Source organism: Dipodomys spectabilis, unplaced genomic scaffold (genome assembly GCF_019054845.1).
Source record: "Dipodomys spectabilis isolate Male_0828 unplaced genomic scaffold, ASM1905484v1 ptg000026l, whole genome shotgun sequence".
NCBI classification, from domain to species: Eukaryota; Metazoa; Chordata; class Mammalia; order Rodentia; family Heteromyidae; genus Dipodomys; species Dipodomys spectabilis.
The window spans coordinates 6,502,301-6,529,955 of record NW_024870703.1 but is presented as its reverse complement, the minus strand read 5'-3'; the positions used below and the strand labels follow the sequence as shown (position 1 = coordinate 6,529,955).

General features: G+C 36.3%; 1 protein-coding gene across 2 annotated transcripts in view; it reads right to left on the bottom strand.

The window, feature by feature from the left end:
- Positions 1–24,066: 24,066 nt before the first annotated feature.
- Srbd1 (S1 RNA binding domain 1) overlaps positions 24,067–27,655 on the bottom strand; it is a 192,268-nt gene continuing 188,679 nt past the window's right edge. For both annotated transcript variants that reach the window (XM_042675462.1, XM_042675461.1), the window contains exon 21: positions 24,067–24,862. In XM_042675462.1, coding sequence (XP_042531396.1) covers positions 24,573–24,862 — 290 coding nt within the window. In that variant the 3' untranslated portion in view covers positions 24,067–24,572. The remainder of the gene's footprint in view (positions 24,863–27,655) is intronic.

Sequence of the window (27,655 nt, the reverse complement as noted above, 5' to 3'; positions counted from 1 at the left end):
GGGTCTAGCTAGTAGCTCATGCTCATAATTCTAGAGGCTCAGATGTAAGGACTAGAGTTGTAAGTCTGTCTGGACAGATAAGCTCTTGAGACTCCATTTCCAATTAACCCAAAGAATGCTAGACTAGAGGTATTGCTGAGTGTAGTGAATCAGCCTAGTGAATATGAGGTCCTGAGTGCCAAGCCCCAGTATACCAAACCCCAAAATAACAAGAAATCCTCTGCAGGAATTCAGGAAACACCTAGGCCCTGAACCTTAATATGTATAAATAAAAGCTGCCAAGTGCAGTTAAAATTATATCAGAGAGAGCAAGAATGCCAAGAGATGAGGCCAGTGGTTGAAGATCTCAAGCAGCCAATGGAAGTTTTTCAAGTTAGTGATTTACCCCCAAAAGCAAAAGCAATAGTTTCTTGTTTGAAAAACGATGAGATTTATACCTAACTATAAAATTCTCTATGACTCCCTTTTGAAACCACATAGACAGACATTCTTGCAAAGAAAAATCTTGAACAAGCAGAGAAACTTATCAAGAGATAAGAATGTGCCTAAAGCTACCAATTCTTGTAAATTAAATTTTTTGTGAAATCTGAATTTATATTCACCATGCCCTACACACGCACATGCATGCACACACACGCACGCACACACACACACACACACACACACACACACACACACACACACATCCTGTGAGTCAGGATGACCTCTGGTTGAGGTTATTCAAAGCCTCTGATACCTGTGTCACACTTTCTTCAAGAAAAAGTTCTTCAAAGCCCTTGTATACAAATACCTGAAAAAGAATCATGAATAGTTTCACAACCTGTGAATATATTTTAAAAATACCAAGTCATGCACTTTGTACGATGTGTGAATTACATATGTGAGTTACAGACTGTATGTACTGTACATTAGCCACTGAGTTATATGTATTAATATTTAAATAAAGCTTTTTCAAAAACTAAAAAAGAACCAGGAAACTAAAGTCACTACATGTAGAAATGCAAGAGAGTGAACAAAAACAACTCTAGCATATGTCAGAACGAAACCGTTGGAATAGTTGAAAACTGTGACTAAATAGCTTCAGATAGCTTCAAAACACTGAGTGAAGAGTGGGTCAAGAATATAAAGCAAAATAAGAAGGCTGAAAAAGTGACGAAGTTGTATAAAAGACCAAACTGCATAGTGAGACCCAAGAAGGTATGGATTAGAGATGTGATAATGTCACAGAACTAGAAATCACAGAAAGAACACAGGTTGCGTTAAAAAAAAAAAAGCTGAAGAAATGCAGTCATTAAAAAAATCCTGAGTAAAATAAAAGAAAGAAAAGTTTGTAAAGAATTAAAGCAAAAAAGTCATATAGGAGACAGATAAATGTAAAGGTTCAATTAAGTATTTTTTGGAAAGTAACAGAATCAAGCACACACAAAAAAAGTTTAAGTCTAGAAAAATCTTCTGAAAAACAAGACTTGAATCTATAAATTTATACAGCACATCATCATCCAGGAAGAACAAGCAAAGATTAATCAGCACTAGAACATACTCTAACAAAGTTACTGGACTTCAAAGATATCATTCAGACAGAAAATCAAATTGCCTTAGGGAGAGAGGCAAGAAATCAGGTTGCCTTTCAACTTTGCTAAAGCAACATTCAACATTGGAGAAATTCACTGTCTTCAAAAAAAAATTAGGAAAACTATGACTAAAGACTTGTATTTCCAGCCAAAGGATAGCTCAAGCATAGCATAAAGGCAACATACAGATTATTTCAAACATACAGATACTCAGAGAGCACAGTTCCCAGGGATTTCCTCCCCCTCCCCCAACCCCGACCTTGGAAAAACTACTAAAATAGAGCTCTTTCCATTGAAAGACAAATGGAACATAAAAGTAATTAAGTGTTCAACTTAATAAGTTAGAAAAAAGAACTATACAATAATCTTAAGAACTGAAGAAGGGTCATATTCCTGAAGATAAAAACAACAAAATAACTTGAAAAGTGAACTTCAGGACATATGAGCAACTCCTAGAAATGTTCTTAAGGAAAGGTAGCTTAGCTATTAGATTACTTAAACTAATCAAGCAATATCAATAAAAACAGAAGATATCTAAAATGTAAAAAATGAACATGGAGAAAAAGCATTAATTCTGAGAAAAATTAACTTGTAAGAAAATACATTTCCTAGGTTTATGAAACAGCTGCCTTTTAGCAACTGAAAGGGATCAGTTCCAGGCTCTTGTGTGTACCAACATTTTTTGTATGTGCAAGTTCCTTACATAAAACGGTAGAGTTTTCATTTGCATATAACCTACGTGCATCTTTCTATATGATTCACATCATCTCAGAATTACTTAATATAATTAATTATGATAACGTAAATGCTATTATCAACAGCTTCAATTCTGTATTAATTAGAAGTAAAGATAGCAAAGATGGACATATTTAGCATGGATGAAGCCTTTTCATTTATTTTTTGTCAGTTGTGGGTAGGGCTTGAACTCAGGGACTGGGTGCTATTCCTGAGCTCTTTTTGCTCAAGGATAGTGCTCTACCACTGTGAAAGACTGCACCACTTCTGGTTTTCTGAATTTAGTTAATTGGAGATAAAAGTCTTATAGACTTTCCTACTTGGGCTGGCTTTGAACCATGATCCTCAGATCTCAGCCTCCTGAGTAGTTAGGATTACAGTTGTGAGCCATGGAGTGCCCAGCTTGGATGAAGCTTTTTTAAACATTTTGGATTAGTAGTTGGTTGAATTCCCAAATGCAAAACCAGAGATACAGAGGGCTGACTATATGTTATAGATAATTAACTAGGGAAATACAAATGATCAAAACTGACCCCAGAAAAGGAATAATACACCAAGGTCATTTTTTAAAATTCTAGCAAATATTTAAGAAACATGTAATAGTAATATTATTGAAATCATTCTAGAAAACAGAAAGGAAGGCACCCAAAATCTTACTAACACTATAAACATTCAATTCCTAAAAACAGTAAATAAAATATTATCCAGGAGACTCTAAATAGCATATAATTCAAATATATATATCACAATCAAGTGAAACTCATACCAAGAATGTAAAGATGGCTAAACATTATATCTATTATAATAATGTAATTTAAACATAAATTGAAGAAATATTGTGTGAACATTTGTACTTGCTGAAAATGCATCTGAGAAGTTAACATCCTCTTTGAATTAAAAAATCTATCAATAAAATATGAAAGATAAGCAACTTCTGTATGAAAAATATGCATTTCTCATTTCAAAGGCCTGCAACTATGCAAATATTGAACTTCACTAAAACCAGATATACAATAATGATGTACATTGTTACCATGATTATTTGTTTATTTAACAGTGGCCAATGTAATTAGAAAACAAAGAAAAATATGTAATATCAGAGGAGAAAAGGAATATCTGAGGAAGGATGAGCAAATGTATATTAGGTAAAATGTATATTAGGTAAAAGATGAACTATATAACTTGAGGGTAGGAATGGAAGGGGGAGAATGGGGGAGAATGAAGGAAGGGATGCTATTGACCAAGAAACATTGTATTCAAAAACTCACTCATAGAATTATAATCCCTCTGTACAAGTGCTTAATAACAACAACAATAATAAAAAAGAAATCTTTGCAAATGAGATACTATGCCAAGAACTTTAGGAAAATTAACACAAAAAGTTCCTATTACCAAGTATAAGATAACTTAGTAAGATGATTGAGAACAAAATTGAGACAGAAAAATCAGTCTTCCATATAAATATGTATACTTCTATATAAATAATAGTCTACAAAACATAAGAGGAGAAAATGTCCATTTTTAGTAATAAATTTGATAGAATTCTTAGGAACCAGTCTAAGGAAGAACATTGTGAATATTAAAAAAACATGGAAACATTTCTGAAAGCCAATGATAAAGACTTAACAGTGATGTTATCATATTCTTAGATAAGGAGATGCTGGTAATATGATAGCAATCTTCTCTAATGTCTACAGCCATGCCAGGTACTGGTGACTCATGCCTATAGACTACTCAGCCAAGGCAGAAAAGTTTGAGAAACATTATCTAGAAAATTTCCAGGAAAATACAAGGCTGGTCATGTGGCTCAAGTAATAATGTTCCTGCCTACTAACATGAGGCCATGAGATCAAACTTCAGAACTGAAAAACAGAATGTTCACTGCATTTTCTTTAATTATTTAAATATTGATACCATTATTGTAAAATAAATATGTGTGAGGTTTACCTGTTGATGAAGATGGTAAAGATGTATTGATAAATAGTATAAGAGGGCAAAACATGTGGAAAATATGAAGTTAAATTCTTTCACTCTTTATACAAAAATAAACTCTAGTTTAAAAAAAAAAAAAAAACCTAAATGAAAAACTTAAGTCTAAGCTGGGCCGGTGGTTCATACCTGTAATCCTAGCTACTCAGGAGACTGAGTTCTGAGGATCGAGGTTCAAAGCCAGCCGGGGCAGGAAAAGTCTGTGAGACTCTTATCTCCAATAAACCACCAGAAAACCAGAAGTGGAGCTGTAGTTCAAGTGGGAGAGCTCAAGCTTGAGCTGAGGAGCTGAGAGACAGCGCTCAAGCCCAGAGTTCAAGCCCCACAACTGACAAAAAAAACAAAAACAAACAACAACAACAAAAAACAATTTAAGACTGGTGATGCTGACTTATGCCTGTAATACTAGCTTCTTGGGAAGCTGAGACTGAAAAGCTAATTCAAGGTCAACTTTGGCAGAAAAGTTCATGAGCTTCTTTCTCATAGCTAGGCATGGTGGCCTACATATGCCTACAATCCTGGCGACATCAAAGGAGAATGGATTTGCTCGAGGTTCCAGGCCAGACTAGGTGGAAAAGTCAGCGAGGCCATGTCAACAGAAGATGTGAGTGTTGTGGTACCTCTCGTCATCACAGCTACTATAAGCCTAAAATAAGTGAACTGCTGTCCAGGAACATGTGCAGGCAGGAAATGAGACTCTGTCTCAGAAATAACTAGCATATATATGTTTTTCCTGTAATATAACTAAAATTCAGCGTTACTGAAATTGAACTTAAAATAGAGTAGCTGGTAAGAATTCAACTTTAAATCATAGACTTTAAATCTTAGACTTTAAGTACCTTTAAATATGAACATATATTTGGTATAATTTATTGATGATTGTCAAGTTGCTCCAAAAGGGTTCTTCTACATTTTTCTAGTTCCCCTTCACTCAGTACATTACCTGAAGTATCTCAATTACCTGAATAATTTCTAGTCTTCTTCTTAGGTAATTTGTGTTTTGATTCTTTGTTAAAAACAACAACAAACAAACCAAACCAAACCAAACAAAAAATCCCACAGAAATATTCCCAAAGCCATTAACACAAAAAGGGGCTAGAGGCGTGACTCAACAAAAATAGCCCTGCAAGAGTGAAGTTCTGAATTTACACCCCAGTACTTTAAACATATTATAAAATTTACACCCCAGTACATTAAACATATTAGCAGACTTTATAAAAATTTTGGTTCATGGGAAAAAATTGTACTTTAAATTTCCAAGTATTACTTTTGTTTCTTTTATCTGACCTACAGTGGGCACTTAAAAAAATATTCTTTTAGGCAAATCATGGAAGGGTGACAGTGAACAAGACGCATTGTACTCATGTACTGATAACATGAAACTGGAACCTTGTTACACAACTACATAAAGATAACAAATAAAAGGTTTTCTTTTTGTACACATAATTTGTGTTCAATCACTTCTCTCATTCAAACATACCAAATACATTTACTTTAGTTTTGTTTTCTGTGATACTGGGGTTTGAGCTCAGGGCCTCAAGCTAGTCAGGCATGCTTTCTACCATTTGAGCTACACCTTTAGCCCCAAATGTTTTGTAATTGGTCTCTAATAACTAATATGCAAATGACTAATAGGAATTATGAAACTATTTTCTGCCTGCTCTTATTTAGGAAGACTTGTTTTGGTTTAGAATAAATGAATTTCTGTTGCAAGGGTTTGAACTCAGGACCTTATATTTGCTTGGCTGGAATCCTACCTGAGTCACAACTTCAGTCTGGCAATTTGCTAGTTATTTTGGAGATGTAGTCAGAGGACTTTCTGACAAGGCTGGCTTCAAACAATGATCCTTTGGATCTTGGATACTCAAGAAAGTAAGTAGGATTGCAAGTGTGAGCCACAGGCACATACCTTGAAACTTTTCTGAGTAAATTTTTCAGAGATTTGTGTTCACTTCAACAGGTACCAAGGAACATGGTCATTCCAAGTAGTATTCTTGGCTAAGGATTTGGGTATCACTGTGGTAATGAAATCAAGAATGCAAAACAGTATTTTTATTATACTTTTCAATTTGTATTTGTAAGTATTTGTACTTTTCTTATTATTTTTGTTGTTCTTTAGTAGTTGTATGAAGGGGTTGCGGTTCCACAAGTGAGATTTTAAATACAATTCTTCTCGGTTAGTGTTACCCTTTCCTTCACTCTCCATTATTTCCTCCCTTCTGTTCCTACCCTTGTTACACGTTTAATTTTTTACACAATGTACATCGAATATTTGAATATAGTGACATTTGTTCACCCTCCTTTCCTGTCCCCTCACTTTGCACACCACTCAAAACATGTAATTTTCATTTAGTTATTGGATTTTTAAACTTTCAAATTTGGTTGTGCACTTTTGCTCTCCTTAATTACTTTTATGAGAATTCTGCAAGTGAATGTCAATCACAACTATTTTATTCAGGCCTTGGTTACCTCTTCATAGTACTGAACAATCACAGAACACTACAATCCCAAGGTTATCCCTACACTTAGGAAAGAATGTTCTTTGGCCTTTGATTTTGTTTGAACTATATATAGTTGCAGGTTTAAGCCAGACCTTACAAAAATTTTTTTTTCAGAGAAGTGCATTAACAAAAACTTTTTGGAAAGGATGTCAGCCATGAATTGAATCTGCCAGATACATCTGAAACAGTCCATCATACATTCTGAGGACATAAATTGATTTGATATCTAAAAGGTCATCTGTCCTGGGAAAGGGAAGAATTTTTAATTCTCCTCCTTGGTTTGTAACCTCATCCTTAACAGCTGAAAAGACAGGCATGGAGAAAAATTCCAACCTCCCCTTCCCCTTCATATAGAACTGCTTGGCAATTTGCCTTTATCATGTCCTGGGATGGGCTTTTTTTTGATGGGCATTTTGTTCTCTCACAAGGTTCATAATGGGAAAATTTCTCCTAAGTCCCTCAATTTATGACCAGGGATGGCACCATCTTGGATCCATCCTGGGACTGACCTTTATTCATCAAAAGTCCTGAAGAGTATGGCTACCCACATCTGACTAAGTCATATCATCTACTCAGACTTTCAAGATCCAGAAGTAAAAAACAAACAGCAATACAGCCCAAACTGAGCCACATCTAGGTTCCCATAAACTTATAACCTGATTGTGGAAAATAACATACTTACCTGAATTCTATCTTAATTTACCTACCTGTTTTATATATTCCATACCACCTCTAGTTCAGTTACGTATCTGCAAGTGTTCTTAAATATCACTTATAAATTAAATAACCCTCCTTTCTTCCACCAAAATGCCAGTGGATCCTCTTTGCTTAGAAAATATCATACGAAGGGCTACAAATTATAGATAAAAGGTTGTTACAACAAATTCTACAGACATATGCCTGCTTCAATTTGACATGTCTATGTGTGTTCAATGCATCTTGATCAGTGTCATCCTTCCATCTTTCTTCCCCATCTCATTTAGCCCATCCCCATCATCTCTTCAATTGCCCAGTTCCATTTTCATGTTCATACTTTGAGTATTATGACTGTATTCAACCACCATTGCTCTTTCCATCCTCTCCCCTACAAGTCACCCTCCTTCAGTCAAGACTTATTTCAGTTTCCTGGAATTCATTTTGTTAAGCTTTCTGATGTTTAAAGGGGTTGTGCCATGGAGTCCTACCTTGCATATACCATACTTTACTTTGTTTATATGCACACGGTATTCTATGTGTGTTCAGACATTTACATTTTAGATATAGCTTCCACATATAAAACATACATCCTTTTCACTCAGCATAATTCATAACAGGTCCATCAACTATGGCATTATTCTTCCATGAATAAAATTCCAGTGTGTATATTGGTAAGTAATGGGTTGTACAGCATCTGTGTTGTTTCCATAACTTGGTTATTGTGAAGAGTGCTTCAATGAACAGAAGTGTGCAAATGCATTTATTGTATCTTCTCTACAGCCTTTTAAATAAATGCCCAAGGGTGGTATAACTGGATCATAGGGATTATTGTGGTTATACTCATTGACATTCCCACCAACAGTGCATCAGAGTTCCTTTTTCCATCAGCATTTGTTGTCCTAAGCAGAAACTTCCTTCTTAAAATTGGCATTGCTGTGTCACAAAGGTTCTTTTTTTTCCCCAAGTGGTACAGTGCTTTTTTTTTTTATTGTGAAAATACCGTACAGAGGGGTTACAATTTCATGAACAAGGTAATGAGTACATTTCTTAGCAAGCATTGTTGCCTCCTTCTTTGTTTCCCCTTCTCATCCCTTCTCATCTTCCTCCCTTCCCCCATCCCCCGCCAAAGCTGTAAGGTTTGTTTTTTGACATAGCGATTTGTACATCTCATTGTTGCAATGGATCCACCTGTATCCCTAGTTAAACGATTTGTTTTTTCCCTTCCCCTCCACAAAGTATACCAACATCAAATACAGTGAAAACAGGAGTTATATCATGGGGGAGGGACATACAAAGCAACAAAGAAATCATCTTATAAATGTGTTAGAGAAAATAGCAAGCAAGAAAAGACATTGAGTCCTTATCTTGGGGTTCATTTCCCTAATATCAACTTATCTGACCTTTTCTGCTTGACTCAGACATATACTAGTTATTGAAAATAAGGGAAACCATGGGACCTATGTTTCTTTGGACCTGGCTTACTTCACTTAATATAATTTTTTCCAAGTCTTTCCATTTCCTAACAAATGGGGCAATGTCATGCTTTCTGATGGAGGCACAGAATTCCATTGTGTATATATACCACATTTTCTTGATCCATTCATCTACTGAGGGGCATCTGGGTTGGTTCCATATCTTAGCTATGGTAAATAATGCTGCAATAAACATAGTTGTGCTGGTAGCTTTAGTATGGTCTTGTTTGGGATCAGTTGGGTAAATGCCCAAAAGTGGGATTGCTGGGTCATAGGGGAGCTCTATGTGGAGTCTTTTGAGGAAAGTCCATACTACTTTCCAAAGTGGTTGAACAAGTTTACACTCCCACCAACAATGCAGTAAGATACCCATCACAAAGGTTATTGGTTGCATTTCCATTTAATTGTATTCTAGGAACTTTTGGATTTGCCCTCATCTCTTTGATGATTCATTCATCATTCAGAAATGTGTTGTTCAGTCTCCAAGAGTTTGAATATTTTCTGGGGTTTCTTTTGCTGATGATCTCTAATTTTATTGTTATAAGATATAGAGGTTGATTTTGATCTTCTTATATTTGCTGCAATGCTTTATATCCTGGAATATGACCTATTTTGGAGAATATTGCCTAGCTGCTGAAAAGAATGTGTACTATGATGCTGCCAGATGAACTATACTGTATATGTGTTAAGCTCAATTAGTCTATGCTGCCGTGTAAATCTGAGTGGTTTTGGATTTTTGTTGTTTTCCTAAATAATCTGTTTCTTGATGATTGTGGGTTACTGAAGTCCCCAACGATCTTAAGAGTTGGAAGTATAAATATGTTTTAGTCTAGTATTGTTTAAAAAGTGCCCTGACATTTCATGCACAGATGTTAAGAATGGTTATGTCTTCCTGATGGAGAGTGTCCTTTAATATGATGTGACATTCTTTAACTCTTCTGACAATTTTTTTTTTTTTGGGTCCGGTCGTGGAGCCTGAACTCTGGGCCTGGGCGTTGTCCCTCAGCTCTTCAGCTCAAGGTTAGCGCTCTACCACTTGAGCCACAGCGCCACTTCCGGCTTTTTTCTTTTTGCTTATGTGGTGCTGAGGAATCGAACCCAGGGCCTCTGGCTTACAAGGCAAGCGCTCTACCACTGAGCCACCTTCCCAGCCCTCTTCTGACAAATTTTTATTTGAGTCTACCTTGTATAAAAGAGTATAAATAAATAAATAAATAAATAAATAAATAAATAAATAAATAAACATTCCTGTCTGCTGTTGAGGTCCAGTGCTTGGAAGACTTCTAACTTTCTTACCATAAGTTAATGTTTGTTATAGTCAGATTAAACTTGGGTCGTTCCTGTTACCATTCTATGTCTTCTGACTAAAGAACTGAGTCCACTAATACTGAATGCTAACACTGAAAGGTAGTTAGAAGTTCCTGCCATTTTCTTTCAAATTTTGATTTTACTTTCTATTACCCTGCATGTTTATCTATTAACCTAGAAGGACATACTGCTTCCATTTTTTTTTTTTTTAAACTGGGGAAGAGTATTCTGTATTGGCAGTTATCTTTCAGTGTCTGAAATATACCATTCCAAACTGTTTTTGCTCTTAAGGTTCTTTGAAGAAACCTGCACTTATTATGATAGGTTTTCCTTTATGAATGAATTGAACTTACTTAAACCTATTTGGTATTCTATCCTTGTTTTCTGCACTACTGTTTTAACTATAGTATGGGGTGAAGTTCTTCTGTGGTCTATTGGGTGCTCTTGAAGAGCTTCCTATATTTGAATGGGGCTCCCTTTTTCAAGATTTGGGGAAATTTTATGCTGTTATTTTGCTGAATATATTTTCTAAGCCTTTAGCTGTATTTTCTTTGCCTCATCAGTATCTGTTAGTTGTAAGTTTAGCCTTTAATAGAGACTGGACATTTTGTAATAATCAATCGCACATATTCTGCTAGGGAGGCTTTTCACTTTGTTTTCTATCTTTAGGATTTTCATTTGATTTTTCAGTATTCTTTTTTTTGGGGGGTCGTTGGGCTTGAACTCTGGGCCTAGGCACTGTCCCTCAGCTCTTTAGCTCACAGCTAGCACTCTACCACATGAACCATAGAGCCATTCCCAGTTTCCTGGTGGTTTATTAGAGTCTCACACTTTTCTGCCCGGGCTGGCTTTGAACTGCAATCCTCAGATCTCTGCCTCCTGAGTAGTTAGGATTTTAGGCGTAAGCCACCGGTGCCCAGCTAATTTTTCAGTATTTTGTATCTTTATTGAAACCCTTTTGTGTGTGTGTGTGTGTGTGTCCTACATTGAGTCCTTTACTTCTTAAAAAATCTTTTATTTAGCTGTCTTTTCACCGAGCTCATTTAGCTATTTATTTCTATTTACTTGGAATTTATTCAGCTTTTTATCAAGTTCTTATTTTCTTTATTCCCTTGATCTTTTTGTGTTCATGTAGTTGTTTGCAGATGCTCTCTTTCATTTCACTGAACACTCATCAACATTTCTTTGAGCTCAACATGGGATTTCTTTTTTTTTTATATATCATTTTCTTCTTATGTAGTTGTTGATATCTAGATATGTTCTATTTTTTTGTTTTCTCATATTTCTTGTATTTCTATGCTGGGTTTTACCCATCTGAAGACTTTGTGATTGGGCTTTTAGTTGTCTGAAACCTTCTCTATATTTTCACTGGACTAGGTGTTAGCTAGGTTGGTGAGCCATTACTCATACTCACGTGGAAGTACATCTTAACTGTAATAATTTGTTCAATTCAAAACCCAACAAAATAGTTACATACAGTGATATATTACTGGTAGCTTTATGTATGTAAACAGTCACTCTATATGTACTAGAGATAAGGGGAATGAGATAGGAGGAGTGTGCCTAATATTCTCAGTATAGATATACAGTTCACTTGGGAAGAGGAGTGATGTCAAGAGTTACAAATAAGAAAAGAGTAATAGGATAAAGAAAGGAGAAATGAGGTTAGGTTACTAGTGAAGGATGGGAGAAAAGAAAAAAAATCAAGCAAGTAAACAACAAAATAAAACAACCCCCCCCCCCCCCCATTTTCCCTAACAGTCCTTGATGTGAAAAAGAATGTTTTCAGCTAGGCTTTATCATCAAATGGATTCACCCTGCCAGTCTTACATTCCACTCTGAGATCTGGTTTGAATGGGTGTAGCTTGTCTAAGAGGAGACAGCACTTTGCTTTGGTCTGCATGTGTTTCGGGTCCAGTAGTGCTTCAGGATAAAGTTCAGTGAAGTCTTTAATGCTATTGAGGGGAAGAGTAACTGCCCCTGTTGTTTTGTTTCCAAAACCCACTGAATTAGCTACCATCTCTCAGGAATTTCTGTGTGTCACTCTCACCTTCCATTGAAAATTCTCTTCTGATTCCCCCAACTTAGACTTAGACTGGGCAAGTTTCCCTGTTATGAGAAAGAGATGGACAGGATTGGAAGAGCTTGCATTTGCCTGCTCCTATGGGAACACAAGCATTCTCCCTGCTGCTCTCTGTATCTCTCCCCTACTACAGGTTAGGTGGTAGCAGCTTAACTGTTTGCATCTGGTGGAGCCACTGTTGCTTGTTCTTCCATTTGTGTTGACTGAATCATGAGGTAAGAAATGCTGTGTGACAATTTGCCATTTTAAGCAGGGACAAAGGGCACACCTAGAGGTCTGTACTACATTTTCTCCAAGTTGGCTCTGCAGTTTTCTATATGGTTGAGCTGTTCTGTTCATGTGTAGGGTATGTGGGTCATGCTAGGAGAAAAAAATGAGAAAAAGAAAAAAAGCATCTAGTACTTTCGTCTAGCTGTTGTGGCTGTGCAGGCTCCTGCTTCAGAGTACATTTATTTCCCAACAATGCTGTTTGAAGATTTTTTGTTGTTGTTGTTTTTTCCTGATTCTGGTGTTGGAATTCTGAGCCTGGGCACTGCCTCTCAGCTACTGTGCTCAAAGCTAGCACTCTTAACACTTGAGCCACAGTACCACTTCTGGCTTTTTGTGGTTAACTGGACATAAGAGTCTCGTTAAATTTTCTGCCCCATCTGGCTTTGAACTGCGATCCTTGGATGCCAGTCTCCTAAGTAGCTAGGATTACAGGCATGAGGCACTGGTACCCTATTTGAAGTTGATTGTTGTTGTTTTTCTCCTATTAGAAGTTTAAGATTTGATCATTTCAATTTTAACTAGTCTGACTATCTATACTTTGCCTGGTGTCCTCCTTAAGCTGAGATTTCTCTACCTAAACTGTACTTCCTGCTAGTCCATAGAGACACTACTTAGCTTTCTTAATGGACATAAAATTATATAGAATAAAACAACAATGTATTATATGCATTTGAAACATAAAATGATGTGATAGTATATGATACAGCATAATAACCTAACAATACAAAAAGAGGAGAGCAAAGTTTTATAGGAGTAATGCTTTTATATCTCAATGGACATTAAGTTGGTATACATCTGAAGTAGGTTCTGTTAAATATAAACCTGAAGTAGGTCTTATTTATGCAGTATGTTAATATATGTCAAATATGGAGAAACAGTGAAGATATCAAAACAGAGATCACAAGTAAGGAAAACTACAAAGCAATGTATGTTATAAATACAGATGCAAAATCCTCAAGAAAATACTAGCAAACCATATCCAGGTATATATAATGTAAGTTTTCTAGGTGTGCTTTAATTAAATATCCAAACTAGGTAGCTTAAATAATAAGAACAAATTGCTTCACAGTTCTGGAGGATAAAAATCTGAGATGAGTGTGCTGGAAGACTGTCCTTTCTAAGGGCGTAAGGGAGTCGCTCTTCTATATTCTGATTCCTTGGATTGTTAGCCTAATGTGAATCTTTACACAATATTCTCCCCGTGTTTGTGTCTTTTCTCAAATTTCCCTCCTTTATAGCAATATCATTCATATTGGAGTATAAGCACCTTAATCCAGCATAATCTCATTTTACCTAACTGTATCTTTTTTTTTTTTTTTTTTTTTTTTTTTGTCGGTCGTGGGGCTTGAACTCTGGGCCTGGGCGCTGTCCCTCAGCTCTTCAGCTCAAGGCGAGCGCTCTACACTTGAGCTACAGCGCCACTTCCGGTTTTCTGGTGGTTTATTGGAGATAGGAGTCTCACGGTCTCTCCTGTCCGGGCTGGCTTTGAACCGCGATCCTCAGATCTCAGCCTCCTGAGTAGCTAGGATTACAGGCGTGAGCCACCAGCGCCCGGCCTAACTGTATCTTCAATGACTGTACTTGCAGTTGAAGTCACATCTTGATGAGTGGGAATTAAGACTTTAACATATGAAAAATTTAAGGATAATATTCAACCCATAACCGATATTCTCACTAAATGGAATAAAGATTGGTTTACATTTGAATGTTAATGTAACACATTGTATTAATGGAATAGAGAATGAAACACTTGTCATCTTAATAGATGCAAAAAGTAATTGACCAAGTTGGCCTTGGTGATAAAATACTAAAAAAAACACAAAAAAACAGCAAGAGGAAACTTAAATCTGACAAAAGTCACACACACACAACTACAACAACTCCAATGAAGTCAATGATGAAAATGGAATGCTTTCTCATCAAGACGAGGAATAAGACTAGAAGGACTACTCTTACCATTTCTGTTCAATACTACACTAAAGGGTCTAGTGAGAGCAAGTAGGCAAAGATAAAACAAAATGAACAGAATCAATTTGGGAAAGAAGTATAACTATTGTCATTCACAGAAAACATAATCCTAAGAAATCCATTGAAAACTGACAATAAATTACTTCAGAAAGGCCTCTATGTTACAAAATCAATTCTAAAATTTCAACTGTATTTTTATACACTTAAGTCAATATATAAGGAAACCCCACTTATAACAGCATCAAAAAATTAAAATACTGAGAGATAAATGCAGAAAAAAGTACAACACCTGTACTCTTCAAACAATAAAGCTGATGAAACGCTTTACACTGAAGAACATGTAAATATATGGAAAGACATCTCATGGTAATAAATTTGAACCTTTAATATTGATAATGTGGCAATATTCCCCCAATTGATTTGTATTTCCAACACAATCTCTATTCATAAAAATCTCAAGAGATTTCTTCTCAGGATTTGATCAGCATATCCTCAAATCCAAAACAAAACACATGGATTCAAAACAGCTAAAACAATTTTGAGAATAGTGAATGAAGTTAGAGGACTCATATTTCCCAATTTAAATTTTACTACAAAGCTATAGTATTTGTGTAAAGACAGACAAATAGATCAATGGATAAAAATACATCAACGGAAAGTTGATTACTGATAATATGGTGAGATAATTAAATATGGAGGGAATTGTCTTTTCAACAAATAGTACTGGGATAACTGAACAACTAGATTTTGGCATTCAAAATAACCAACTGGACCTCTACATATGACCACATGAGATGATGCTAAGCAAAATGAACTTTATAACTTTGACACGGGGTGGGGGAAGGGAGGAGATGGGAAAGGATGGGAAGGGGAAACAAAGGAGGAGGCAACAATGCTTGATAAGAAATGCACTCATTACCTTGCCCATGTAAATGTAACCTCTCTACAGTATTTTCACAATAAAAAAAAGAAAAAAAGAAATGTACGCACTACCATACTGTAACCCCCTGTACATCACCTTGACGATAAAAAAATAAAAATTTTAAAAAAGGATCAAAGACTTGAAAGTCTGAACTAAAATGATTAAACTTTTTTTTTTTTTTTAAAAGTCAGAGTCTTACTATAAAGTCCTGGCAAGCCTCAAACTCATTCTTTTAGCCCAGGCTAGTCTTGGACCCAGATCCTCCTCTTCAGAAGATCTTGTCTCTTTCTTTAATACTGGGATTACAGATGTATGTCACCATACTCCACTTAAAATTATTAAACTTTTAAAATCATTATGACCTTGGATTAGGTAATATTTTGCTAAAATGACACTAAAAGCTCAAGTAACAAAAGTGACGAGTATCACAATGACAAAAATTGTTTTAAAGGACACAAGAAAGTGAAAAGAAAACCCACAGAATTAAGTTTTAAAAAATCATGTCTGAGGTGAAACTTCCGTCTTGAAAATACAAAGAATTCCTGAAATGTAGAAAAGTAGCCTAATGAAAAGTATTTAGAATGTGAAGACATTTCTTCAAAGCAGTTACCCAAATGATCAATAAGCACTTAAAAAGATGTTCAATAATATTATCCACAAGGAAAATTCAAGTTAACATCACAATGGAAACTACTTCATACTCACAAGGATTGTTAAAATAAAAAATACAGATAATAAATATTGATGAAGTAGAAAAATTATAACCCTTATATGTGGCTGGTAAAAGCATATGGTACAACTTTGGAGAACAATTTGGCAGTTTCTCAGAAACGATTAAGCCAAGTTCCCATAAATTCTACTCCTAGGTACATAACCAAATAAAATGAAAATATACCTATACAAAAACTTACACATGAATGCTCATGAAAGAATAATTCATAATGCCAATAGGTTGTAGGAACAATACAATGTCCACCAACTGGTGATGAACAGGAAATGTTGTCTACCCATACAGAATATTATTCTATTCAACAATAAAAATAAATGAAGTATTGATACATATTATAGCATAGTTTAACCTTGAAAGCATGTCAAATGAAAGAAACCAGTCATAAATGATCAGTATTATGTTTCCATTTATATGAAATGCCCAGAATAGGCAAATCCAAAGAGGCAGAAAACAGTTAAGTGATTGCCTAGAGCTAGGTTGATGGTGGGAATTGTGGAGCCGCTGCTAATGGGTATAGGCTTTCTAGCTGGGTGACAAAAATGCTCTAAAATTTATTGTGGTAATGGTTGTAGAACTCTATACTAATGCCCTTAAAATGGATAAATGGAATGATATATGAATTATATCTCAATAAAACTGCTACCAAAAGAGAGCAAGGTGAAGTTTCTGGTGGTGAAACTTCTGATTGCAGACTGTTTTCTTTGGTCCTGGCCCTACTTACTGGGGCCAGGAGACTGCAGTAATGAAGAGTTGGCCAAAGCCAAGACTCTCATTTGCTCTGTGCTGTGCCTTGAGCAATTTATTTTTAAACAACTTTTTGTCAAATTGGACATATACAGTCTAGTATTGCATATCCTCTCCTAGTGTTTTTGATGTTTTTATCTTGAGGATGGAGTGGGACATGGCGAGTATGTTTTTCTCTTTGAAAGATGGGGTAGGTTAAGGGCCATTTGTCAGCTTTAGTTTTCTTGGCCCCTGACTCACATCCATTTTCAGCTCTAGCAGCTTCCAGTATCAATCACACAGGAGCCAAACTCTCCATGAGCCAAAGCCATCTCCTCACTGCTCTGAGTTTCTAATTTTCTTTCTTTAATGGATGTGCAGCCAGTGCTCAGCGTTCTTGGAAGGCTGAGTGAGGGTCGTGATCCAGGGGACCTTGTAAACTGAAGAAACAGGGAGTTTTTTTTTGCGGGGGGGGGGGGGGCTACTCGAGTTATACAATGCTGCTGCAAATTGTAATGTTGAGGATGAGCAGATTCAAAGGCTGTGTGCCTAGGGGCTGGTTGGACAGGTCAGGTTACAGTTAGAGGCCACAAGAACAAAATGGAACAAGACATGAATAGGTAGGTGGGGGACAGCTTAATTTAGATAGGCTAAGTGGATTTGAAGACAATTCCAGATGCTATACTGATTCTGTTTATGGAACATCCAGTTTTATTTGGCCTCACTTGCATCACCCCCAGTTCCATCTTCAAAAGCAGAGGAGGTTACTATGGCAGTCAGGCTGATGGCTATCTTAACTTTGGCTGGATGTGGAGAGTAGGAAGTAAGGACCAGACTTCAGCATCCATCATATCTGCTGAAATAGGATCCAAGGTAGCACAAAGATTTAACCCAACTAGACTTGCTTCCATAGCAGTGGTCCAATATGCCAAGAAATAAAACCTGAAAGTATAAGGGAATCAGTGCCTGGTTAGGTGGACTAGTGAGAAATAGGATACTGGAGGAGCAAAATGATACCTTCTATTTCTTACCTTCCTTCCAAATTCCACTGTTCTGAGCCTCCATCATTCCAAAATGCTTCTTCCAAGACAAGCTAGAGGCTAGAAAACTAGCAAGGTTTTCCTACAAAGCTGTAACCAGGTGAAGTTGATAGCATATATGCTTCTCTCACTTTTATTTTTTTAAACATGGTTCTCAAGCTCACTTCCTTTCTCAGATTTTAACTCTCAATAAAGCATGAACATAAGTTTTATTCATATTCTGTTTTCTAGGGCAAGTGGGCTAAGACAAAGACCAAGGCAAACATCATATTTGGAAGAACCAAAGTAAAAGTCGGCAGGAGGAGATATTAATTAGGTACTGTTTACATATATACAAAAGTCTATGTACAGAAAGTAAAGTTAGATGGTATTAATTTTTAATCAGGAAAAAGACATTAGAGTTATGGTAAAATGGCCAAGAGTAACTTTGGATAGATCCTACTATAGGTGAAGTTGACAGCTTACCTAAGTAGGAACTCTGCTGTCTTGGGTTTTAAACTATCATACTACCCCAGACTTGACTAACTTGGTGTTTTAACCTTTAGCTCTATGGAATCTCTTGAATCCTCTAAAGCAAAGATCTGAGCAGCCTTTATGTTTGACTTTCATGGGAATACCTTCTCCTTCACTGCCAACAGACTTAAAGCAGGGAAGCATATGGGTAATGTCAAATAACCAAAAGAGCAATCATGGAGCCTGGAGAAAGACAGCCCAGGACAAGCTCCCTTGGAGACAAGGGTGAGATTTCCCTAATTATTGTGGGTCTGGCTAGAAGGGAATAGACAGTTTTGACAGAAGTGAAGTTTTCAGTAGCAGGCTTTAAGTCATCAGTTACTTGATCGCTTTTGCAAAATACTGTAATAAATCTGCACTTATATTTGGCCTACTTGCTTGGATAAAACAGGATTCTCAAAATCTGGTCTGTCACAACAACACAGGACTATTACATCCCTCCCTCTCCAATCTCTCCTTTCACCACCGTATCTTTGACAATAGATTTTTCTGCTAGGATTGGTTTCACATCATTTCAGTTCTGTTAGATGGACTACACTATGGAGAAAAGCTCTGGCACCAGGGGGCTTCTCTGTTGTGTTTAGATTAATAATTATTTCCTTTTTTAAAGTTTGATAATTTTTCCTTTTATCTGGGAGATGGAAATTTACAGTATTTATTTAGATTCCTGGTATGAGGTAAGAAAACAGCAAATCTCTAAAAATGGCTTCAAGTTTATTTCTCATCAGGTAATTTTTACAGCTGCAGGCACCAGAGTTTGTTAATCCCACTCTAAATAAGAAATCCAGTCTGTGCATAATCAGTTTTGCTGCACTTGAGTGAGAAGAAATCTCATCCTTTTTCCTGGGGCACAGACTGCCTTGGCAATAAGCCCAGTCACTCAGGAGTTCTCCATGACCTGTCATTTAAGTTCAGCTCGTAATTATGACTGACTTTAGGCAGAAGGCCAAAATGAAAAGATTGACCAAACTTATTTTTGGTTTCTCCATCCTGTCCCTTCTTGCCATTTCCAATTTTAACTCGTGCTAACTCTGAGGTCAGGGTTAGAAATATAGAAATCCCTACATGAGCACTCTATTAATCTAAAGCTAAACTTTCCAAAGAGTCTGTGGCTTCCATTGAGATGTGATGCCACCATATTCTGAAGAAGACAGTAACCATGATATTGAACTTAAAATATCCTTGGCTGAAGCTTAAATTCCAGCTCCTTTCTAAGAAGAAGACTTACTCCAAAGATGCTTTATTCATCTTTCACCACAGCACCTGGCACATGGTCTCATAATAGATGTCCAGGAAATGCTTTCTGAGTGGAAATTTTAGGTTGATAGTTTTATGCTTTCTATTTTTTCTTTACATTCCAAAATCATGGCTAGTATATCACTTCTGAAAGCCCTTGTATGTTTGCTTGTAATTTAAAAAAAATCTGTATAAGTCTGAAATTTATTTTATGGTACAATAGCAATATAACTTGTCTCAATCTGAAATGCCACTTTTTAAAAACATATATTGAATTAACATTGATTGTTATTAGTTCTATCCATTCTTCTTTTTATCTCGTTCTTGTGCTAGTATTACACTGCTTAAATGATCATGGCTTCAGAGCCTTCTTTAATGTTTGATAGGACCATTTTTTTCTCTCACTTCCCAACTAAATTGTATTAATTCCATCCCACCCCAATACTCTTCCAAACAAATCTCAGCAAACAAAAGCAAAGCTAATCAGAATTTAGGCAAATATGTGTGTGTACATGTGCATATTTGTAAAGTTTACTATTGATTGATACACATTTTTGAAGCAATGGTCATTCTTTAATGCTATGGCTTTCCATTCAGGAACATGGAATACATTCATGTATTCTGCTCTTACTTTATAGTTTTATACTTTGGTCGTGATTTACACTGCTTGTTAATTTTTGTATATTTTGTGGTATACTAAACAGTAATCTTTATTCTATCATGTTATCCAACTTGTTTTAGAAGTTGTTTTTTGAGTAAACAACTTAGTATCGACTCTACTGTTTGAACCACACTTCTAGTCCTTTTTGCTTCACTTTTCAGGTAGGATCTCAAGTTTTTGTTCAGAGTCAGCCCCAAACATGATTCCACCTCACCCCCTTGTGAAGCTGGGATTACATATGTGACTCAATCAGCATACCTGGTTTGTTTGTTGTGACTGGGATCTCATTAACTTTTTTTCAGGATTGGCTCAATCCTGAAGACTACGGTCTTCTCAATCACTGCCTCTGTATTCAACCACTTCACTGAATTCTTACTAGATGTTCACTCAAATGTATTTGTCCAATCAATCAATTCCATCTATTCCATGAGTGTCATTTTCTACAGATAGAGGATACAGTAAGGAACCACACAGATGTATACTTGGGGATGTATTTTGCTATAAACTCTCCCTTTGCACTCTTCTTAAATAAATGAGGACTTTTATTTTTGTCAAATAACATGAAGGAGGCAGTTCAGGGCTATTTTAGTTACTCCACAAGACAAGATGAATCCAGGATCTTCTTGTCTTTCTGTCCAGCAGTCCCTACTGCATACTTGTCATTGACCTTCAGCACACCCAGCATTCTTTGTGCATTCTAAAAAGGAAAGGGGATAGGGGCAAAGAACACACAACAGCTGAGCCTTATTTCCCCACCCATTCTGATTATTCTACAGCATTTTACCTACACTCAACTGGCCAAAACTACCACATGGCCACACTCGTCTCTATTGCTCCCTTTGAATCAGCATTCTCTTAGTCAGGAAGAAGGGGAAAAATAAATTCCTACCCTTATGGAAAGACTCAAAGAATCCATAGCTGAGTGTTGTGGATTTCCAAGGACTCATCTTTGGACCTTTTTCCTACTTTATCCCCACTTATTCCACTAGTGATTTCATTCAATCTCATGTCTATAACTAGTTATATCTCAGCAATGACCAAGTTTTCATCTCTAGTGCATTTCTCTCTCTGGATCTCAAGACTAAAAATAACTAACTGCCTAACCTGGCATTTCCATTTGGATGCCATCTCAAATTTCACCTGTCCAAAATAAACTCACCAAAACTGTTCCCCAACACATAACTTTTCCTTATGAGTAGATTCTGGTTTGCTTAGGTCAAAATCCTTGAGCCTTCCAAGATTCCTATTTCATACCTTACTTCATGAACACTTGCTTGGCTCTACCTCACCTTCCAACTATACCCAGAATCCTGCTACTTCACATCATTTCTACCACTAATATTTTGATCCAAGGCACCGTATTTTATACTTGCATTATTGCAACAGTGCCTTAAAGTCATTCTACACATAACCTTTCTGAGTTTTCAGTTCTTGACCTCCTCCATAATAATTTTATTCTCATGCCCCAAGTCTGCTACTCTTGACATCATTCTCAAGATGTTGTTACCCCCAAAATGCAATCTCTCTAGAGTTTCACGTTCATTGACACCAAGTGGAATGTTGAATTTTTCCTGGATGTTACTCTATTTCTTTTCTTTTTCATGTTAATTCTCACTCTATTTTTCTTCCTAATCCTCCAATTTCTGCTCCAGCTGCTATGTTTAGTCTCATGCGACAACTCTTCATAGTCAATGGGAAAATAAAACCAGAGGAAACCCAGACATCTTCCACAAGCTCCCACATTTACTACCAATTCTATGCCAATGTTCTCAATCTTTTCTCTTATTAATATGGATGAACTCTGTGTTCCTGTCTTAAACCAATTCCATGTGTACTAGATCCCATTTAATGTCATCCAGTCAAGGATGACAGCCTAGTAATACTCTTCCTGTCTGCTGCACCAAATTTCCATCTCACTGGATTGTTTCCATTTGTATACATTGCTTCTTTTGTTTTTAAAAATATAAAAACTCTCTCTTGACTCTCATTTCCGCTTTTGGTTATTATGACATTTTTTTTCTTCCTTTGCAGCCAAACTCCTTGAAATAATTGTTTATATTCACTGTCTCGGAGAACTCCTACTTGCTCTTAATCCCACTGCAATAGGGTTTGCTCTCATCATTTTCTGGAAACAACTCTTCCTAATGTCAACAAACCATTTGTCCTGTTAACTTCTGGTCACTCTTCATATCTCAGTCAAGCCTCAATAAACTGTTTTCTTATTTCTATCAATTCATGTTATACTCTGTTACTATTACATCACTTATGATGGTTGGAGTTGTGCATTTTTATGTGATTCTTTGGTTAATGGTTATTTTTTTTTCCTCAGTATCGATCACAATTGCATTGTCAGTGTCTAGCATGATTAGGTCACAAGAGAATACCAATAAATGTTAGGAGAATAAACCTTTTTAAAAAATTCATCATCCCAAACTTAAATTTGGGAATACAGAAGCAAAGATAGCATGTCAGAACCATATTATGGATTATTGGTAAGACGAAGGATTGGTAGTACAGCATATTGACTAATAGTAGAGCATCTGCATTAAAAAGTTTCAATGACAGATTACATTGGCCTCCTCTTCTCCCAGCTTAGATCTTATACAACCTCCACCATGTTTGGGATGGATAGGAAACTGTATAACCTAGTACAATGTGAAGTCATCCCCGTATCCACAAAAGCTTAGCTGCCGAGTGAACAGAATGGCTTTACACTGTTGACTGCTTGATTCCTGTATCTGAAGTACCCATGGGGAAGAGTTCCTTCCTGAAAGCATCTGTTTGAAATTACATCCCACTGGAACAAGCATATCACTCAATACTGACCTGTAAATTATGAACACAAAGAATCCTGGGAAGAGTGAGTAGAACTATCAACTTATAAAGTTCTAATATTACATTTCTTTACCAATTGAAGACAAGAAACAGAAAAAACTTTCACTTCAGGAATAAAAGTACTAGGCAAATAGGACTTTAAAAAAGATTATGTACACTATCTGGAAGACTATACATTTTAAAAATGACAAACCATCAGGAAGAAATACACAATGATATTCACTACTTCCCACATGATCACTGCTAGGTGATAATATATCCAAAATAAAGCTAGCAGAGGATAAAAAGAAGCATTAAAAAAGCCTGCTGAGACATACTTTTTGGTGGTATTTACTAGGACTGTCTTAAGACAATAAATTGAACTGGTCATACTTTAGTAACTATACTCCACACATTACACATGCAGATAACATCATGAGACAAACTAACAATAGTAGCAGTTGTCAGAACAGATCAGTGGTCAGAATACACAAGATATCAGTACTGCAATGACTGTTTGATAACATTCTGCTCCTGATGATAACACTTATCATTTCCACTGAACAAAACAGAGAGAGTCATTCTATCTACTGTTTTTTCATGTCCCTTCTTGTCTGACCTATACTCAATCCATATATAGGAAGGCTATTTTTATTCCTACTTGAAGTTTAATCCTAATAGTCAAAAAGAGTAAACCCTTCTATGATAAGCTAAGTCAAATAACATCATTCTTTTAATTTCCATAGGATCCTCTTCTCCCCCAAAGACACCACACAAACTATATCTTATTCAAAGTTAACCTCTAGATCATTCACTGTATCAACAAAGCAAGAATAAATCTCTAGCCATAAAGCTTTATTGCAGGGGTAAATTTAAGCATATCATTCTGAGAAATGCTTGAGGCAATTCACTTGATGGCCACAAATACTTCAGAATCTATTTTACTGGTATAATTTTTTGGTTTGCTTACCAAGGGAAAAAAATCAAGTTTATAGTAAATTGTGAATCACATTCAAAAGACATAATTTTTTTTTTAAAAACTTATTAAACAGAAGGATTAGATACTTCCAGAAGGATTCCGTATTTCCTACTGTGTCAACAAACATTGTACAATTCAAATCAAAAAGACAATCCATACAAGTTCACCAAGGCAGATGTGGACAAGTGGATGTAAACAATCTGTTATAAAAAATGCAATCAAAGATGAATTACAAAAAAGTAAAAAATAAAACTTTGCTCAGAAAAGCCTTACTATATAATGCCAATGAAGATATCTATTAGTTTGTTTGCTTAAGGGGAAACTAAGACATACAACTGGTGTTTGGCTTTCAGTGGGATACTCAGAGCACCCGAATAAGGTCCAGAGTAATTCTAGATCGAGGAATGTCAATGTTAAGTACCTGGACTTCCACTCTTTCTCCAGGGCCCAGTCCAAGGCTCCTTCTCTTCTTTGTTTTAGAAAGTTTTGCTTCCGTTACATTTCTTATGGGAATAAGACCTGACTTCCCCACTCCTATATCCACAAAAATCCCAAAGAGAGTTGCATTCTCAACTTTGCCTGTAAGAATTGTCCCAACCTGAAGATCTTCCAGGCACATTATGCTTCTCTTGAAATCAGGCTTGTTGAAATCTATGAGGAAAGAGGAAAAAAGTCTAGTTAACTAATAAGGCATTGTATTTAAGAGGATTGGCATTCATTGTACATTGATTCCAGAACAGCATTAAGCCTTGGGGGGGGGGGGGGAACATAAACAAAGCTGAAGATATAGCCTGTTTTCAGTGAAAACATATCATAGAAGAAACAGTGTTCATACAAAAGGGCAAGTCAAGAAAATTTTCTTAACATGAGAATACTAGCACTACCTATGAGGACCAAGAACACACAATGTGTGTTATTTTCCTCTTCGTGAGAGATGATGAGTACATTATTTTTAGTCCATGAATAAATGGCAATCACACAAACTCAGAAAGTAAGACTAGGAGAAAGATACTACAAGTTTTTCGGAGCTTAGGTTCTTAAAACTGTTCAAAGAAGGGAGAAAATACATTAACTTTTGGTTAAATGTGGAAGAATTTCAAATGTTTTCTCTCCTCATTTCTGGAAGTCAGGAATCAATCCCTCCCATCTCAAATATATTTTTTCAATCAAATTTTATGGATTCTTGACTATGGTTCAGAAACACAGATTAGCTAGAATCTAGCCTTCTATTTTTCAGTTTGCCTCATCAAACATTTATTAACTCCTACTATTATTACCTTCTAGCCAAGCATTTTGTTTAATGCTACTTATAGAAAGACAAAGACAGATCTCTGTTCTCAAGTTCCTTACAGGCCTCTTTCCTGGCTCGTCCCAGTGTACATTTCTCTGTTCACAAACACTGTCCCCTAGAAGGTGGGCATAAAGCATCCCAAGGAATCATTATGGCTCTACTAAAACAAAACAATGACAAGTGTTTTATGAAGGAGACAGTGAGAACTAACAGTTTAAGTGGGGCTTGTAAATTATCTGTGGTCTCCATTTATCCATGCTCTTTTTACACCCCTATCCTGGGATTACTGAATGTTGACTTTAATAACAAAGAACACGTTCTATGCTTGGATCTCCTCTTACTAAGGCCTCATTTTCTCTCCACCAGTCCATTTCCTTTTCCTCCACAGCTGTTGGCTTTATCCTGATTACTTGTTAGAGCTACCCTTTACATTTGTATTAACAACTGGTCACCTCTTTCTTCCCCTTGCCCAGTCCAACCATTCTAAAACCAGGATCTTACAAAAATTAAGCTTGTTCCTGTAAACTCAAACCAACCCTTTTTAAAATCCTAAATCTCATTTTCTTCATAAAAAAGAACATGCTAAAATTGGAACTGATCTCCATAGAATTCCACCTGATGTTAAAGTAGGAAATTCAAAGAGAAAAAAAACCAAAAAAACAAAACCTGCTGTAATGTAATATCACATTGAGCAAGCGATGTGCCAATTCAAAATGAAACTAAGTCACTGATCAAGGCCAGGGTAGGATGGCCTCTGAGGTCCTATAAGGCATTGTTTTTAATGCTTGGAAACTCTTCCCCCCCCGCCCCCCCCCCCCGGCCCTGCCTTTTTTTTTCATAAGTCCAGCTGCTGCACATTTCCCCAGGGGTTGCTATCAGCTGCTTGGTTTAATTCTGCATGGAAAATCAGAGTCAGAAACTACTTAACATGTTCCTAAAGACAGTGTAGGCCACTGAGAAATCAGAAAATCCTCCATGTACCATGCAAATGTTTAACACTTTGAGAGCCAAATCTGTATGTATTCAGTCCTCTATCACCAGCCTGCTCCTGTTGAATCCAACAACAGAAATGAACTTGTAACCAAAGCATTAAGGAAAATGGAATTGTGTCACTGAGAAAACTGAAGACAGAATGACTATGGGAAAAGGATGAAGCATTAAGGAAATGTTTTTGCAAAAATGAAGAAAAGAGATATACATAACTATTGTAATGGAAACACCCCAAATTTGCCTTCCCCTTTGGGAATCAATGCACTTAGTAGTAAAATGACCTTTTCCAGTATTTTGAAAGTTATGACTTATTCTAGGACAAAGGTCAGTTCCAAAGTATGCTTAAAGTTTGTCACACTAAGAAACACTTTAATAACTGGAAAGCTGAGTCCAGAGCTCAGGCCCACCTGTCTCTGCAAAATGAAGAGGTAAGGGCCCCTTCTTAGCTTGGTTAGTTTGTAGATCATATGATCAGAGTATTGGTCTTTGCTATAAATTTACAATGTCACTGTGATCATCAATCAATCAGCAGCACAATAGAAAAAGATGGAAAATAAAATCCAATGAGTATACCTATAGTAAAAGTCTATTTGTCACTCTAGTACAGGGACATATTTACACTACCCAATTCACACCCCATTTGAGATCCACCTCTCTACTTAGCATTCCTACTTGATCTATCCATGAATTTACACAAAACGAACTTGGCTTTCAAATGGAGATGGATTTGTTTGCTGAAACAACCATTTGTGTAAAGGATTACCCTAGAGGTTGCTACATCCATATTTTTAGCATGAGTCTTACTGGGTGTTTGGTTTTCTCTTAATGTTTTTTTTTTTTCATTTATAAGCTAGGCAAGAATTGATGGAATAGTACAAAAGTGTGAGTATGTTTTATGATTCTCTTAAACTTCTTCAGGAAGCACATTCCACCACCTCAATATAGTCTAACTCCAAAATGAAAAGTCAAGCCCTATATATAGTATTATCAAAACTGGTCATGACATTCAAGTGTGCAGATTCATTTAAATTTCAGTGGTTCTTATTCAAACATCCTTAGGAAGTAGGCCATTTGATACCTTAATTCTTTTTTACCAGGTCATTGCTCTCAACAACTATGGATATTATACTTCCCTTACCCACTACCTGTGCTGAAAGTTGAGA